The sequence below is a fragment of the Haliotis cracherodii genome, unplaced genomic scaffold, assembly GCF_022045235.1.
Source record: "Haliotis cracherodii isolate W230 unplaced genomic scaffold, xgHalCrac1.p SCAF_10, whole genome shotgun sequence".
NCBI classification, from domain to species: Eukaryota; Metazoa; Mollusca; class Gastropoda; order Lepetellida; family Haliotidae; genus Haliotis; species Haliotis cracherodii.
The window spans coordinates 32,250,155-32,268,543 of NW_027266265.1; the positions used below are offsets into that span (position 1 = coordinate 32,250,155).

The 18,389-nt window shown below is 42.6% G+C and overlaps 1 protein-coding gene across 1 annotated transcript in view; it reads left to right on the forward strand.

Annotated features, from left to right (window-relative positions):
* Nucleotides 1-18,389, forward strand: part of LOC139454312 (cyclic nucleotide-gated channel beta-1-like) — a 160,435-nt gene that overhangs the window by 132,811 nt on the left and 9,235 nt on the right. The window contains exons 4-11 of the mRNA XM_071235940.1: nt 8,041-8,247; nt 10,456-10,664; nt 10,903-10,953; nt 11,150-11,242; nt 12,483-12,550; nt 15,933-16,055; nt 16,759-16,900; nt 17,388-17,547. Coding sequence (XP_071092041.1) covers nt 8,041-8,247; nt 10,456-10,664; nt 10,903-10,953; nt 11,150-11,242; nt 12,483-12,550; nt 15,933-16,055; nt 16,759-16,900; nt 17,388-17,547 — 1,053 coding nt within the window. The remainder of the gene's footprint in view (nt 1-8,040; nt 8,248-10,455; nt 10,665-10,902; nt 10,954-11,149; nt 11,243-12,482; nt 12,551-15,932; nt 16,056-16,758; nt 16,901-17,387; nt 17,548-18,389) is intronic.

Below are 18,389 nucleotides of genomic sequence, written 5' to 3' on the forward strand. Positions count from 1 at the left end.
TTTGCATCTGCTCTTGATTGCGCCTGTAGACTCTTCCATTGCATTTTTCTACTTTGTATGACCAGGGTTCTTGACTCTTTTCCCTAATTACTGCTAGTTCCCATTTTTTTGTAATGTGATCTTGCATTCTAACAGACTTGGGGGCCTGGGTGGCTGCGATTCACTGTTTAGAGTTGCGTCCCTATGATTGTGGGTTCGAATCCCGGTTGGCCCCAATTATGTTTCTAGGTTGTTAGCACCATACCCGTGCTCGTGAGTTGAACCAAAGTGGTAAACGTCCGAGACCTGCATCACTTCCGGCTTTCCGTCCACATTACCGTATTTTCTTGAGTATAGTGCCGACCTTTTTTCGAAAAAACACAGCTGTGTAGAAGGGGGTGCGCATTATACACGAATTATGAGTTTGTATGTTTTTTCCTCCCATGGAAAGACATTACCGTGAGCACGAAACACCGGAAATACCATGTCAACAAATCCATACTGAAGTGCGCAAAATAATTATGTAATTACACTGTCTGTCTATAAAAAGTGTTCTTTGTATTTCTGGACTTATGTTTGTAACTTACTTCATTAATTTTATTCAAAATTCCTTATAATATTGTTTTTATTAATTTCGGCGAAATCGTGTGTGAAGCGATCGGAAGATCGCACAACTCACCGTTATTAACAGCAACCACGGTCAGAATACCGATATTGACGCCTTGAAACAAACTTTAGTTGACAGAGAATGGATACATATATCATAAATGACATACTTTGACTCGTTAAAAGTCATATTTGTTTTTGTTGGACGATTCTATGTCAACATGAAATTCTCGCGCTCACGTGCTCACGTGCGCGTGAGCCTTGACGGTGACTGGTCAGACATGTTCCATGTAAAAAATAATACCCGGGAATAGGGATCAGCTGCTTCGCTTAGGGTTATTATTATTTTAAATATGTTTAGTAAAGGCTGCATATAATTAAGAAAATAATGGAATATATTATTCCTGATAAATAAAAAAGGTTTCAGATACAATTGTTGCCGATCCTTGCATTAAAAATCCTAAAAAGTTATATCATTGGGTGTGTCTTGACCGAATCACCGGTCGATTCCAAGAAAACGTGTGTACAGCTGATTGCTGTTTCCGGCTTAGTTTACGAGAAAATACACAAGGTAATCTTAATCCCTAGATATAAAACAATGCCTAGCACAACAATAAATACTATCTAAACGGTAAATAAACATGTCTGGTGATTTTTTATCTCAAATTTCGAATTTGTACTGACGAAGTTTCTCAGCACCCGTTCGTTTGCCGGACTTCGCTGAAAGGGTACGGTGTAAATTTTTTCTGCGCATAATATTCAAATTTCTTTTTTTTCCAAAATATTGAACCCGCTAGAGGGGGGTGCGCATTATACATGGGTGCGCACTATACTCAAGAAAATACGGTAAGCTCACACGCCATGATATAACTGGAATAATGTTAAAAGCGGCGTTAAACCAAACTCACTCACTCTAACAGACTGGCCTGGGTGGAGTTCAGCCTGTGCTCTGCTTGTTATGTTGTAGTAACTCTTCTGTTTGTCTTTCCTTTTCTTCATTACCAGCCCTCAGATCAGAGTCAGACCCTTGCCCGTTGACTGCAGGTAGGTTTGACTGAATCTTGCGGTTGAACAAAAGTTCTGCTGCAGATGGCATTTGTGGCCCCAAAGGTGTGGCTAGCTTGCATAAAAGGCTGAGTCTTTGTTTGACTCTAGAGCCTTTTGTAAGGTACGCGTAACAACACCCACATACCTCTCTGCCTTGCCGTTTGATTGATGGAAGTATGGGCTGCTAGTGACCTGCTTGAATGCATATGTGTCAGCAAAATTCTGAAGTTCATTGCATGTGTACTGTGGTCCGTTGTCTGACAAACGTCTCAGGTATGCCATATTCTGACAAGATTAGTTTCATGGCATTTATTATCCTTGTCGCCGTAGTTGACCTAAGTCTTCTGATCACTGGAAAAGAGTTGTAGAAGTCCACCAATAGTAGAGAGTTGTCATGGTGCCACGTGAATAGATTGGAATGAGCGTCCATGGTCCTTGTGCTTCTTTTGGTGACTTTGTTGGTTGTGTTGACAGGCCGTGCACCCCGTACTATTCGGTTAATGTCACTGTTGATGCTTGTCCAGAACACTGCATCCCTTGCTCTAAACCTGCTTTTTTCGATCCTTTGGTGTCCCATGTGTATCTGCTCCAAGACTTCTGCCCAGAGTTGTTTGGGAATAATTACCATTTCCCTCTTCAGTACAAGACCATCGTGCATGCTGATTTCATCTGTGTAGTTCCAGCGGCAGTGGGGTAGCCTAGTGGTTAAAGCGTTCGCTCATCACGCTGAGACCCAACATGGATACAATGTGTGAAGCAAATTTCTGGTGTCCCCTGCTGTGATATTGCTGGAAAATAGCTAAATGCAATAAAACCATACTTATTCTCTCACTGTAGTTCCAGTACCCTTCGACTTCAGGTGGGCATTCCTGATGAGAACTCGGCCATCCTGACAGGGTGACATCCTTCAGTAATCTCAGTTGTTCGTCTTTCTTGCTGACTTTGTTGGTTTGTTTAACCAGACTGTGAAACATTGACAAGTTGATGTATGGTGATGTCCATGTTGGGGATGTCCTTTCCATGTAATGGACTTCTTGACAATGTGTCGGCAACAGGGATGTTTTCCCTGGGATATATTTGACAGTGTATTCATATCTTTGGCTTCTCAGCAACTTTCTCATGAGTCTTGGTGGGATGCTGTTCAGATTCTTTATTGCGATAATTGCGATATTCAATGGCAACATGTCTCCCATACACATAGTGGTGAAATCGCTCAAGTCCAAATACCGTACTATGGCTAGCATCTCCCTCTCAATGTTGCTGTAATTGCCTTCCATTAGAGTTAAGACTTTTGCGGGTGTATGCCACTGGACCGTCCATTCTCGAATAGTGCTGCACCAGTCCGCGTTTACAGGCATCAGTTTGAATGCCTACTGGGGTTTGTGGGTTGAAGAATGCTGAGTCTGTTGTTGTGATTGCTGTCTTCAGCTTCTCAAGGCACATTGGTGTTCTGGATTCCATAGGTACTCGATCTCTTTCTTGGTGACATCTCTTAGTGGTGATGTGAGGGTTGCCAGGTCTTGTGTGAAACGCGCTGGGTGGTTTACCATGCCGAGGAGTGACTGGAGCTGACGTAGTGACTTCGAGGCCCCCATGTTCTGGATGGCCGATATCTTATCTGGATCAGGCCTAGTCCGTGATTTGTCACATAGTTCCAGAAAAGCTTTGTTTTGTCTTTCTTTATGACATATTTGTCTGGGTTCAGCTTCACTCCAGTTTTTTGGTACATTTCATCATCATCGTCATCATCATCATCATCATCGTCGTCGTTCTTTCTCGTCTACTCCAGAAACAATGGTGTTGTCTGCAATGCCTATGACACCAGGTAGATTTGATCCAGCCTTTTCTGGAATACATCTGGAGCAGAAACTAGCCCGAATGGTAGACATTTGAAACAATATCGCCTGTAAGGTGTGTTGAAAGTTGTCAGAGGATTTGATGCTTCATCCAATTTGACACTCCGGTTTCCAGAGCGAGCATCTATTATGCTGAATACTATGGCCAGTGTAGGTAATATGTGATCAATTGTTGGAAGATAGTAATACTGTCATTTGACCCACTAGTTCAGGTGTTTCGGGTCAAGGCAGATCCTCAGATCACCATCAGGCTTTATTACATGCACCATGTTATTAGCCAGTCAGTCGGCCTATCTACCTTCTCAATGTCAAGGTCATTCATCCGTTGTCATTCTCTCTTAAGGGGATCTTTCAAAGACTCTGGCCGCGTTGTGGAGGTTGAATTAATTACTGTCTCCGCATCTTTTCGTAATTCAATATGGTATTCACCTGGGAAAAAGCCTCCAGCTTTGGAAGCAGTCTGAAACATGTCAATTCAGGTTTCCCTTTGGTCTGTTGTTTTCGTGTCGGTGTCACATCTGACAGGTGTCGTGGCATGAGTGGCATGTATTTTTGTTTTCACAGTTCAGTGTTACAATTCTGAGCCTAGGTTTATAGCTTCATCTTCCAATGTCACGTGGGACTTAAAGTTCAGTTCTTTTCCTTTGTAGTTGACAGGTGCCATATTGTTGATTTGTGCTACCATATGCTGTTGGTCTGGTACCGTTTGGACTTAGCCCAGTTGGGAGTCCTTTTGGGTCCGCTTTTGCAGGAAAGTTGGTTGTATATCTGCCGTGGCATAACATTTGTTTGAGCACCATTGTCTATCTTCCACTTGACTGTTGATGTGGTTCTTGTCGTCCTATGAATATGTTTGCAAATGCTTGGGCCCTCTGTTCGTCCTGGTAGATTGATTCGATAATGATGGTGCTTATGTCTATTGTGTAAGTGGGTTTGCCTGTTGCTACATTGTTGTTCACTCCGATGGAGTCAAACATGCGCACTTTGAATCCCTCTTGGGCATTCTTGTTAGTGTCCTGTTCATATTTTTCTTCTGGTCTGTGACTGATTGAGGTCTCGTAGCTTGGCTTGTGTTGTTGTTCTGATAGTTTGTTTCTTTGAGAGAGACTTAGTTTTTCCTAGTGGTTCAGTTTTCCAGTTCCGTGAAGAGTTGCGCCATCAGTAGTTAAACTGGTTACGTCACGATAATCCAACACTTATGGAGAAAGGTACTGGTTGTGTTCTTGGCGTTTGTGCATAGTTGGATCTGGGGTTGTGGGTGCACTGTACCAAAAAACCAAATGAGCAAAAACACAAGAAGGATGGACACAGTCTGACACTTGTTAATGAGGTGATTCCCTAATTGAAATGCTAAGGTTAACCCAGAAATCAGTTTTGACAGAACTAAACCTTCAGCCAACCTTCTAGAAAATGGCACCTCATGGAACTTCTCCAATGATCAAGACTCTTAAATACATGTTCACAACTAAGGGAGGTAACTCTAAGTAACTCGCTGCCGATGTTGCCACTAAAAGAATCTGGTCAGAACAACAGAGAGACCTTTTATGAATGCTTCATGTGCTGCCACTGAACATACTACCTACAACAGAAATCGACTGCCACATAACAATATGCACAGGGTCGGGCATTTCCTTGTCGTGTCCTGACACATGTCTCAGAGGTTTGGAATATTAAATTGAAATTGTGTTCAATCAAGGATTTGTGTTACTCCAAGTTCCTTTGCATTTGAATGATTGCGACAATGGTTGTAATAGATGGATTTTGTTAACTACTGTTAAATGAAATGCAAACACTCAACCTGTAACTTTATGTCAATAAGTCGGCAAGGTTTGAACAGTCCAATGGTACCTGCTTGGTGTGTTTTGTCCTCAACTCCTCCGAACACAATGCAGAGCTGATTGAGCACAAGTATTGTGTGCTAGAGGTATCTGCTTGGTGTGTGTTTTGTCCTCAAGTCTTCCAAACACAAGGCAGAGCTGATTGAGCACAAGTATTGTGTGCCAGAGGTATCTGCTTGGTGTGTGTTTTGTCCTCAAGTCTTCCAAACACAAGGCAGAGCTGATTGAGCACAAGTATTGTGTGCCAGAGGTATCTGCTTGGTGTGTGTTTTGTCCTCAAGTCTTCCAAACACAAGGCAGAGCTGATTGAGCACAAGTATTGTGTGCCAGAGGTATCTGCTTGGTGTGTGTTTTGTCCTCAAGTCTTCCAAACACAAGGCAGAGCTGATTGAGCACAAGTATTGTGTGCTAGAGGTATCTGCTTGGTGTGTGTTTTGTCCTCAAGTCTTCCAAACACAAGGCAGAGCTGATTGAGCACAAGTATTGTGTGCCAGAGGTATCTGCTTGGTGTGTGTTTTGTCCTCAAGTCTTCCAAACACAAGGCAGAGCTGATTGAGCACAAGTATTGTGTGCCAGAGGTATCTGCTTGGTGTGTGTTTTGTCCTCAAGTCTTCCAAACACAAGGCAGAGCTGATTGAGCACAAGTATTGTGTGCTAGAGGTATCTGCTTGGTGTGTGTTTTGTCCTCAAGTCTTCCAAACACAAGGCAGAGCTGATTGAGCACAAGTATTGTGTGCTAGAGGTATCTGCTTGGTGTGTGTTTTGTCCTCAAGTCTTCCAAACACAAGGCAGAGCTGATTGAGCACAAGTATTGTGTGCCAGAGGTATCTGCTTGGTGTGTGTTTTGTCCTCAAGTCTTCCAAACACAAGGCAGAGCTGATTGAGCACAAGTATTGTGTGCCAGAGGTATCTGCTTGGTGTGTGTTTTGTCCTCAGATACTCCAAACACAAGGCAGTGCTGATTGAGCACAAGTATTGTGTGCCAGAGGTATCTACTTGGTGTGTGTTTTGTCCTCAAATCCTCCAAACACAAGGCAGAGCTGATTGAGTATTGTGTCACAGAGGTATGCGGGACAATGTGTTCTAAATGGCAAATTTGATCATTTAGTAGACTAATCAGACAATGACCCGAAGGTGCTTTCACCATGGGTTTTTTTCACACCAAGTGCAACACGTGAAGATCCAGGTTAGAATAAGTCTTCAACCCACCCTTGGCGTAAAGCGTAAATATGCTTGTCATAAGAGGATCGGGCTGTCAGGCTCGTTGACTTGGTTGACACATGTCATCCTATCCCAATTGTGTGGATGCTAGTGATGTCAATCACTGGATTTTTTGGTCCAGACTCAATATTTTACAGGGTAGTGAGGTAGCCTAATGGTTAAAGCGTTGGTTCATCATACTGAAGACCCAGATTCAATCCCCCACATTTATACAATGTGTGAAGCCAATTTCTGGTGTTTCTCCACTGTGATATTGCTGGAATATTGTTAAAAGCATCTTAAAACCATACTCACTCACTCGATTTTTTACAGACCGCCGTCACATAGCTGGAATATTGCTGACTGCTACGTTAAACACCAAACAAACAAACACACATCGAACCAAGTGCATGTGGCCAGAAATTGGGGAAAACAACATGTTGTGAAATTGGGATAGTTTTGTTTATTTCACAAAGAGTTTTTTAAATATTACATTCAATGCAATTTTTAAAAGTAACCTTTTTCCCTTTCTTGGTCATGTTATCAGTCTTACAGGTCACCTTCACAAAGAACCATCTGGAAAATCAGAATGAGGAAATTTTGAATGCAAATGTGGGAATTTTTACAGACATTTGATGTTGACTTTGAGCCAAAATATAGTTTCCATGAACACCTAGATAAATCCCTGTGCAAGGTTCTAAGGCTCATCCCTTAGCTGATTGAATCTGATGTCCAAGAGTTAAAATTTCACATTTGCCATAATAATGAATTTTGGTGTGTCTGCAATATGTCCATGGGGTTCAGGACATTGTCTCGACCTCCATCAATATGGACATTGTCCTACATACGCTGACATGCCCTGATTTAACAAATATACTGTTAGAAGCAATGTTAAACCACAACTACAAGGGATAAGCAGATAGATAGTCTTGGATTTAGCCAGCATTAGTGAAACACTTTAAAGGTTATTTCAACACCCATTGGGAACACTATTCAGTAATCAAAACGTTTCATGTGCCAGAACCACTTTGAACCAATATTCCCAGAGCCCAACAGAAAGGGCTTCTGTTTCTGTATGTGAAGGGTGTAGTCAAGTGATAAATGCAAGTGTCATTTTACAGACATATAGATCCAGATCTACTCTTTCACTAAAAATGTTTGTCTTTGCAACCAATCAATTACAAATCCTGGATCACTGTTTAAAGTCAGTAGGAAGCTGGTGAATGATCGAACCCAGTGGATCAAATCCTTGCGGAAGTGGGGAGACAAACTCCCCTTGCATGACAAAGGCTTTTTAATCTTCACAATGCTGCGAGTACTTACACATATCTGGGACTACAAGGTTTCCCAGCTGAAGACCTATGACAACAGGTCCAGACGCTGAAGAATATGTTGTAAAAATACAACTACCGTCATTACATGCAGTTCGTACCACTTTCACTTGACACTTCGACCCAGTGGGCACAACATTTGTAAATTAGGTTTTAAAGGTCAGAATTCATTTTTCTTTGCAGCAGTATCAGGTTTGGATGGGGAAGAAACTCCTGCCCCAAGGAACATCCGTCTTGGGTCGTTCATACCGATGGGGTCGAGGACAAGCGAGGTGTTCTCCGAGGCTAGTGAGACCAACAAGGAAATGCTTGTGGGGGTATGGCAGTGTCGCTTCAGAATGCCCAAGTGCCTGCGCAAGATCAGATTCCCCAACACCATTGAGGCTCAGAGTGAGTTGACAGCCCGGGTGTTACCTGTAGGGACAGGAGGGAAACAATGGGAGGAGGCTTACTGTTTTCTTTCATTTTTGTTGTTGTATGCTTTTATTTTTGTGATCTATCGATGGAGCAGTTAGGCTAAAAAAATCAGCTATTTTTATTTTATTTTATAATGGTTGCCTTTGACTGAATGAAAGAGAGTCACTTGAGAATGTTGACATTAAGGTATGCGTCGTGTGAAGGGTATTCATAGGTAGGCCTTGCAAGGAGAAGTAACTAATTGATTTGTCCTTAAGGGACTTGGCTTTTGACATTAAAAGGTTTGAGGAATAAAGTACCTCCAGACATTCAGTGTAAAATGAGTAAATTTTGTCCTTTGTCCTCTTCCACATGCTTACCATTATCTGTAAAACTCTGGGATAATATCAGCTTTTACCCATCATGTGTTAGTTAATGATAGTGCATGTCTCTAATGCTGTGTTCATGACAGATGTATTGTGCAGCATGTGGAGAAAACAAAATGGCTTTTCTACATGTACAGTGTATGTTTAATAAAATCATAGGTTTTTCCATCTGTCCAAATATTTTTACCACTTTAAAGGACCCAACGTTTGTTATTCTAGGTGGGCCAGGATTTTTTTAGTGATACAATATTTTTTCTGTTCCTGAAATACGAAAACAGATTATATGAAAATAGGAGGCAAATATCATAAGGGTAACGCTATTTTTCAGGGCATTATCATTTGCAGAAGCCCGAGCTCATCCATTAACTGCCCGATGAAGGAGGACCGTTTAAAAGATCAAGGGTTCCTGCAAATTAAAATGCCCTGAAAATAGCGTTACGCTTATAATATTTGTTTCCTATTTTCATTATAGCTAAAATGGATAGAATTTATCAAATAAAAATAAACAACAATATTGGTTTTGAAACATTTACTGCAAACAACACAAATTTTCCTGACCCACTTTTACAAATATGGAAACGTCATAGAACAAACCAGATGACGTCACTATTGAACGTGACGTCACCCTTCCCTATCCCTATGACATCACCTAACAAAGGGTGTGATAATGGCCCATCGTCAAGCAATATGAGGGCATTATCAAGTTACAGTGGCCCGCTCATTTCTGATAACATGCGGGCGGTTTAATGATAATTCTATCCATTTTAGCTAAAATGTATTTTATTTTCTGATTACATGTTCTTTTCATCCAGTGTGTCAAGTGAACAGTTTGATTTCTATGTAAAACCTGAAGACAAATGATTTTTTCACTAACAATCTTTTTTTGCCAAGCTCCCACGTCCGTCCTACCCTGAATGTCAAAAAGTCTGTCCATAAAATTAATTAACAAGTGTGCATGACTAGCGTTATCAACAATTGAGCTATTAAGTGTGAATGGTGGATGGATGAACTAATAGATAAAACATCAGCTGGCTCATGTTGTGAGGGCGCCCCTACACTGCTACACATGTCTAGCTGCTGGGTGGGCACCTGCTGGGACACTGATTACACATGACACGCTGAAGTACATATTGTCAGCTGGGTTTGACTCAGTGTCTCGGTGTCCCCGTGCATCCTCTGTTGCACATTAAAGTGGCACAAAACTCAGTGCCATGGCAGTGTCCAAGAGTATTCATAATGAAGGCTTGTCTGTCCATTCAGTCCGGACATCGTAATATTTCTACTCCGGGGAATGGGTGGTCCAGTCATCTGAGGGCCACAATTCGCTGTGCAGAGTTGCTTCCCTTGAGCATGTCAGAAAGCTATGATCAGTTCGAATCCCAGTTTGCTCCGATTATGTTTCAAGGTCTGTCGGCACCATACCTGTGCTCATGGGTTACACCAAAGCGGTAAATGTCTGAGACCTGCATGACTTTGGGCTTTCTTCACACATAAAGCTGACACGCTGTGATATAACTTGAATACTGTTCATAGTGGCGTTAAACCCAATACGTCTTCAGCAACCCATGCTTGCCGTAAAAGGCGACTTTGCTTGTCATAAGAGGCGACTAACGGGATCGGGTTGTCAGGCTCGCTGACTTGGTTGATGCATGTCATCAATCCCAATTGCGTGGATTGATGCTTATATCAATCACTGGATTGTCTGGTCCAGACTCGATTATTTACAGACCGCCGTCATATAGCTGGAATATTGCTGAGTGCGGTGTGAAACAACAAACCAACCTTCCCCTTCCACTGATATCTCTCTCTCCCACAGGTAAACTGTACGTGGGCTGGCTGTTCCTTGTCATGCTGGCCTACATGTACAACGCCTGGGTGATCCCTCTCCGTGGCTTCTTCCCCTACCAGACCTCAGACAATGTGTGGTACTGGCTAATCTGTGACTACACCTTTGACTTGGTCTACATCCTTGACATCGTCATCTTCAAAGTCAGGATCAGATTCGTTAATGACGGCATAATTGAGGTATAATCTGATATCTTAATGTTGGTGTTGTCTTTTTGTTCGGAGCCATTAACCACTAAGGTCTCTGTAATTTTCTATTGATTGTTTTATAATAATATGATGATAATTTCATTTGATATGCTTTCTGATCTGTTGTTTGTCATTACACATGAATCACAATTGCAAAAGCAAGAGACTTGTTTTGACATTATCGCTGCTTGATATGTGATGTTTTGAACTGCACTCTTATATTTTGCAGTGTGACAGAAAGCTGACAAAGAAACATTATATGAAGAAACTTATGTTTAAGGTAGGATTGTCTTTGTGAGTTTTACAAGAAATAAAATGTTACATATATGAAAAGAAAACCAAGGAGGAATCTTTAAGACCTTCTGAAACTTTCAGTAATGCTTCAGCTTTGTGCTGACCACACATGTTGAAGAGGATTCATCTTCTTTATATTACAGCTGTGAGATTCCTCCATGTTAACTCTTCTATTGTTTCAGCTGGACGTCTGTTCCCTGCTTCCACTTGACTTGCTATACCTTGTACCTGGAATAGGTGTCAATGCCTGGCTCCGTATACCCAGACTGCTAAAGGTAAGCAATACTTGGCACACAAGCCAAGACTGCTGAAGGTAAGCAATACTTGGCACACAAGCCAAGACTGCTGAAGGTAAGCAATACTTGGCACACAATCCAAGACTGCTGAAGGTAAGCAATACTTGGCACACAAGCCAAGACTGCTGAAGGTAAGCAATACTTGGCACACAAGCCAAGACTGCTGAAGGTAAGCAATACTTGGCACACAAGCCAAGACTGCTGAAGGTAAGCAATACTTGGCACACAATCCAAGACTGCTGAAGGTAAGCAATACTTGGCACACAAGCCAAGACTGCTGAAGGTAAGCAATACTTGGCACACAAGCCAAGACTGCTGAAGGTAAGCGATACTTGGCACACAATCCAAGACTGCTGAAGGTAAACAATACTTGGCACACAAGCCAAGACTGTTCAAAGTAAGCAGTATTTTGGTCCACATGCTCAACATAAGCAGTGTCAGGTCGCACACACCAAGATTGCTTAAGGTAAGCCATGCCAGGCTCCACAAGCTCAAGGTAAGCAATGCCAGGCTCCACAACCTGAAAGTAAGCAAATCAGGCGCCACAAGCTCAAAGTAAGCAATGCCAGGCTCCACAAGCTCAAAGTAAGCAAATCAGGCGCCACAAGCTCAAAGTAAGCAAATCAGGCGCCACAAGCTCAAAGTAAGCAAATCAGGCGCCACAAGCTCAAAGTAAGCAATACCAGGCTCCACAAGCTCAAAGTAAGCAATTCCAGGCTCCACAAGCTCAAAGAAAGCAATACCAGACTCCACAAGCTCAAGGTAAGCAATGCCAGGCTCCACAAGCTTAAAGTAAGCAATACCAGGCTCCACAAGCTCAAAGTAAGCAATACCAGACTACACAAGCTCAAAGTAAGCAATGCCAGGCTGCACATGACCAGTGTGATAATGTCTGCAAATCATTTGGCACTATATGATAAATGTGTCACTTCACGCCAACACAGTTTCTAAAGTTACTTCATAAAGACAAATTACGACTTAAACATTGATTATGTAAATATGACATATGGTAAAGAGATAATCACCCTCTATTGTTTCTGTATCATAAATATCAAATATCATAAATACAAAATATGTATTAGTCTTACATAATACATTTGTTATTCCTTAAGTATGATATTTACGATACAGAATTGACTAATAATGTCTAGGAGCTATAAACTAAAGTTGATAGTTCATCATCATTGTTTGATGAGTTGTGGGATTGGTTCTGTTCCAGGTGCAGACATTTTGGGAGTTCTACGAGCGGTGCGACCAGGCGGCCAACGCTTCAGCTCATGCAATCAGGTAGCCCAAGTTCCTCTCATGCAATAAGAAAGCCCCAGTTCCTCTCATGCAATCAGGTAGCCCCAGTTCCTCTCATGCAATCAGATAGCCCCGGTTCCTCTCATGCAATCAGGTAGCCCCAGTTCCCCTCATGCAATAAGGTAGCCCCAGTTCCTCTCATGCAATCAGATAGCCCCAGTTCCTCTCATGCAATCAGATAGCCCCAGTTCCTCTCATGCAATCAGATAGCCCCAGTTCCTCTCATGCAATCAGATAGCCCCAGTTCCATTCATGCAATCAGGTAGCCCCAGTTCCTCTCATGCAATCAGATAGCCCCAGTTCCTCTCATGCAATCAGATAGCCCCAGTTCCTCTCATGCAATCAGATAGCCCCAGTTCCATTCATGCAATCAGATAGCCCCAGTTCCTCTCATGCAATCAGGTAGCCCCAGTTCCTCTCATGCAGTCAGATAGCCCCAGTTCCTCTCATGCAATCAGGTAGCCCCAGTTCCTCTCATGCAATAAGAAAGCCCCAGTTCCTCTCATGCAATCAGGTAGCCCCACTTCCTCTTATGCAATCTGGTAGCCCCAGTTCCTCTCATGCAATCAGGTAGCCCCAGTTCCCCTCATGCAATAAGGTAGCCCCAGTTCCTCTCATGCAGTCAGGTAGCCCCAGTTCCATTCATGCAATCAGATAGCCCCAGTTCCTCTCATGCAATCAGATAGCCCCAGTTCCTCTCATGCAATCAGGTAGCCCCAGTTCCTCTCATGCAATCTGGTAGCCCCAGTTCCTCTCATGCAATCAGGTAGCCCCAGTTCCCCTCATGCAATCAGGTAGCCCCAGTTCCTCTCATGCAATCAGATAGCCCCAGTTCCATTCATGCAATCAGATAGCCCCAGTTCCTCTCATGCAATCAGATAGCCCCAGTTCCTCTCATGCAATCAGATAGCCCCAGTTCCTCTCGTGCAATCAGATAGCCCAAGTTCTTCTCATGCAATCAGGTAGCCCCAGTTCTTCTCATGCAATCAGATAGCCCCAGATCCTCTCATGCAATCAGATAGCCCCAGTTCCTCTCATGCAATCAGATAGCCCCAGTTCCTCTCATGCAATCAGGTAGCCCCAGTTCCTCTCATGCAATCAGATAGCCCCAGTTCTTCTCATGCAATCAGATAGCCCCAGATCCTCTCATGCAATCAGACAGCCCCAGTTCCTCTCATGCAATCAGGTAGCCCCAGTTCCTCTCATGCAATCAGATAGCCCCAGTTCCTCTCATGCAATCAGATAACCCCAGTTCCACTCATGCAATCAGGTAGCCCCAGTTCCTCTCATGCAATCAGACAGCCCCAGTTCCTCTCATGCAATCAGATAGCCCCAGGCTTTCTCATGCAATCAGGTAGCCCCAGTTCCATTCATGCAATCAGATAGCCCCAGGTCCTCTCATGCAATCAGATAGCCCCAGTTCCTCTCATGCAATCAGATAGCCCCAGTTCCTCTCATGCAATCAGATAGCCCCGGTTCCTCTCATGCAATCAGATAGCCCCAGTTCCCCTCATGCAATCAGGTAGACCCAGTTCCTCTCACGCAATCAGGTAGCCCCAGTTCCTCTCATGCAATCAGATAGCCCATGTTGCCTTCATGCAATCAGATAGCCCCAGTTCCTCTCATGCAATCAGGTAGTCCCCAGTTCCTCTCATGCAATCAGATAGCCCCAGTTCCTCTCATGCAATCAGGTAGTCCCCAGTTCCTCTCATGCAATCAGGTAGCCCCAGTTCCTCTCATGCAATCAGGTAGCCCCAGTTCCCCTCATGCAATCAGGTAGACCCAGTTCCTCTCATGCAATCAGATAGCCCAAGTTCCTCTCATGCAATCAGTTCATTATACAAATTCTTACGCAGTTGTTCATTAAAACTGTATTCAGCAATCCATGGAGACTGAAATATTAAATGTTGACAAGGGTGTATGGATAGCGTCTTGACTACTATTGTAGAGACCGAAACACTGCTACAACTGTCATATAGAAGTTAATCATCATTTGTCATCCATTGCATATACTATTTCTACATTCCACTCCAAGATCTTGCTGAAAGTGGAGATGAAGATATGTCTCCACTACTGGGAAGTATGAGTTGATGAAACTCAGTTTGCTTTGTTTTCACCTAACCAGTAACAATTTGGACTTGTGTAAATGGATGCCCATAGTGTATTGTAGAGCTTTGGTCATATTTCTTGTGGAGGTGTTGTCTGTTGAGGCAGCAAATTTCCCATTTATTGATCACCGACAATGCATCCAACACAGCCTGATGGATGGAAGTGTTTCATGTCAGAGCCGGGATCTTTGCGGGGTTTAAACAATCAATTCCTTACTTTATTAGAGGAACTTCATCTCTCCTAGAAACTAAAGAGTGTTATCCTGAGTGGAATATATCTATGATCTTTGAGGAGGCTCAGATAAATCCCCGTGAAGATCCGGGTTAGAATTGACCTTTAGCAACCCATGCTTGTTTTAAGAGGTAACTAACTGGATCAGGTGGTCAGGCTTGCTGACTTGGTTGATGCATGTCATCATTTCCCAATTGTGTGGATCGATACTCATGATGTCAATCACTGAATTGTCTGGTCCAGACTCGATTATCTACAGACCGCCATAGAATAGGTGGAACAACAAGCAAATGAAACAAGCAAACGTTGGTGAAGTGATGAAAACTAATTGAGTTATGAGTATATGGGATCATGACTGGAAGCTTTCTGTTTTTATCTTCCTGACACATGTACGTTTTAGACTTCTGACATGATGAATATGTATTGCAAGACTGAGTGAAGTCTGTGTCCAACATGAATATCATACCATATGTCTGTACTATCTTCATTAACATCTTCAGACAATCAGCTTGTAAAAGACTTGCTCATTTTTCATATTAAAAACACACTTCAGAAGACTGAAATCAGCCCTATAACACATTACCTATACATTTAGTGTTGTCTCAGACATGCATGTGTTGGAATGAGAAGGTTATATAAATGTGGTGACTGTTTTCAAAGTCACTTTCACTGCTTGAATCCTGATTCCATGTTCTGACGAGATCCACACCATATTCTCCACAGTTGCGTCCCTTGGGCATGCCAGGAACCTAAGATCGTGTGTTCGATAATGCAAGTGAAGCCAAAAATGTTTTCAAACACAGTGTAATGGACTCCAGTTGCTCCTGAAGCTTTGCAGTGTTGGTTTGGGTACATTCTGTAGTGGTTTCGGCCAGAATAAATTTCTGCAGCACTCTACCCAACATCAACATGCTGTTCTGCAACTCTCATGGAATTTAAAATAAGTAAATGACCAGTATTACTTTACATTAAACCTGACCACCATGATGTGTCGTCTAATAAACGCATTGACTCTCTCCCTCAGGATCATCAAGACCATGACGTACATGTTGTTCCTGATTCACATTGAGACGTGCGGCTACTATGCAGTGTCAGTGTACGAGGGCATCAACTCCAACCAGTGGGTCTACAATGGAACTGGCAATGCGTGAGTTAACACTATCACTCTCTTATACTGAAGGCCTACCTGTGAGGATTACGGGTTAGAATTGCTCCCCAGCAACTGATGCAGGTCAAAAGAGGCAATGGATCGGTAGTGACTTGGTTGATGGCATGCCATGGTACTCTGACATTCTGGATCATTGCTCATAATATCAGTCACTGGATTGCCTGGTCCAGTTTCAAATATTTACAGGCCGCAGTCATGGCTTGAATATTGCTGAGTGAGATGTTAAACAACATAACAACAATATATTGAAGGCCATGGTGTAGTACATGTATATTGAAAACATTGGACAACTTGGTTAATAAGGATGTCCGCTGGTATCACTTTCTCCTATAATCTATCACCGATAGAAAGCGTCGAGCTTAAAATCCTCATCAAAGGTGAAATTGTCAGAGTTATGTAGTTAAAAAAGGTGAATTAATTCCCATTTTGCCCCAAATTGGGTATTGCTTATGGCAAAAGTATTCTAAAATTTTGTTTTATCTATCATGTTAGTCTGCTTCTTGTTTATAATCCTTGGTCTTTCAGCACGTGCTCACTGGTTTCACCAAAGTGGTGAACATCTACAATCTGTCTAGTTTCCTCCAACGGTTGGCTGATTGATGTTAAACCCAACTCACCATGTCTAGAACTGTTCAGATGGAAAACGCCAGATAACTTTATTGAGCTGCTATCTGTTGATCAGGTACATCCGCTGCTTCTATCTGGCCACGAAGACTGCCACCTCCATCGGCAACAACCCCAAACCCCAGAACCAGCTGGAGTATCTCTTCATGACACTCTACTGGCTGTCAGGGGTCTTTGTGTTTGCACTTCTCATTGGTCAGGTTAGTCATGTGACATGGACAGTATCTGTGTTGATGCTGTTTATTGGCCAGGTAATTTAAGTGACTTGTTCATGCTGTGAATCAGTGGATGGCTGTTCACAATATCAATCACTAGTTTCTAGCCTAGTGGTTAAAGCGTTCGTCGTCGCGCTGAAGACTTGGGTTCAATTCCCATCATGGGTACAATGTGTGAAGCCGATTTTTGTGGTGTCCCCTGTTGTGATATTGCTGGAGGAAAAGCGGCATAAACCATACTCACTCACTCATTCACTCACTTATATACCTGGATTATTGCTGACAACAAACAAGAAGTTTGTGATAGTTGTTACACTGTCATTTTATGCTCTACTTATTACATAAGTACGAGCTGACTTTTGGATCGAATTCAGCCCACTTTTGGCATTGGGCTTTATGTTCACCATCAGGTAGCATATCCTCACGTTCATACCAGCTGGCATCCCTTTGCAACTCTGTCTCTCTACCTCAGATCCGAGACATCGTGGAGGCGGCAGGGCAGGTAAAGTCCAACTACCGCAAGAGGATGGACCAGACGATCCGCTACATGGAGTCTATCAACATCCCCAAGGAGATGCAGGAGCGGGTTCGCCAGTGGTTCCTCTACAATTGGGAGCAGCACAAGACCATAGGTACTACACTCTTACCATAACACATTAGGGATAAGCTATCTTATTGGCCCGTCATGGTCTTTTTGAAAACCCATATAAGTTAGCTATGATGTTTGTGGAATCACTTGCTTATCATGCCTCAAATAACCCTGTTTACACTTGCCATTGCAGGAATATTGCTAAAAGAAGCGTAAGACCATACTCACTCACTCATTCACTCACTCACTCACTCACTCACTCACTTACTCACTCACTCACTCACTTCAAGTTGCCACAAGATAGATCTAATTGACTTACACAAATATTTTGATGAAAATGATTCTTTGTAACTTTTCAAAATGATAAATGCATTATAGTGTCAATATAAAGCAGGATTTTACAAGCTGAACAGACATGTGCATCCGTCAATATTCGTTCTCAAGGTGTATACGCCTATTCAGCGTAGAAAACACCATTTAACACTCATCTGTTGACACATGTAATGGAAGCATCAGTTCATCACTATACCTTGGGGGCGGTCGGGTAGCCTTGTGGTTAAAGCGTTTGCTTGTCACGCCGAAGACCCGGGGTTATATTGTTATTGACTTTATATGATGGGTTTTTGAGTGATATTTGGTATAATATGACCTGACTATGGTTATATGTCCATTCCATGTGTTATTGCAGCCCAAATATCGCTAAGATTTAAGAGAGGGTTGCAGTTTTTTGGTCAAGCATTAATGCAGTCTAATGGTTGCACTTATAGGCTGTCGCTTCTGTAAGGCATTGCAGTTTGTTGATAGGGACTGCAACGTCTTGGTAGTGACTGCAATGTGCTGTAAGGCAATTTATCATATATCGTATCAATGATATGAGGCATTTTG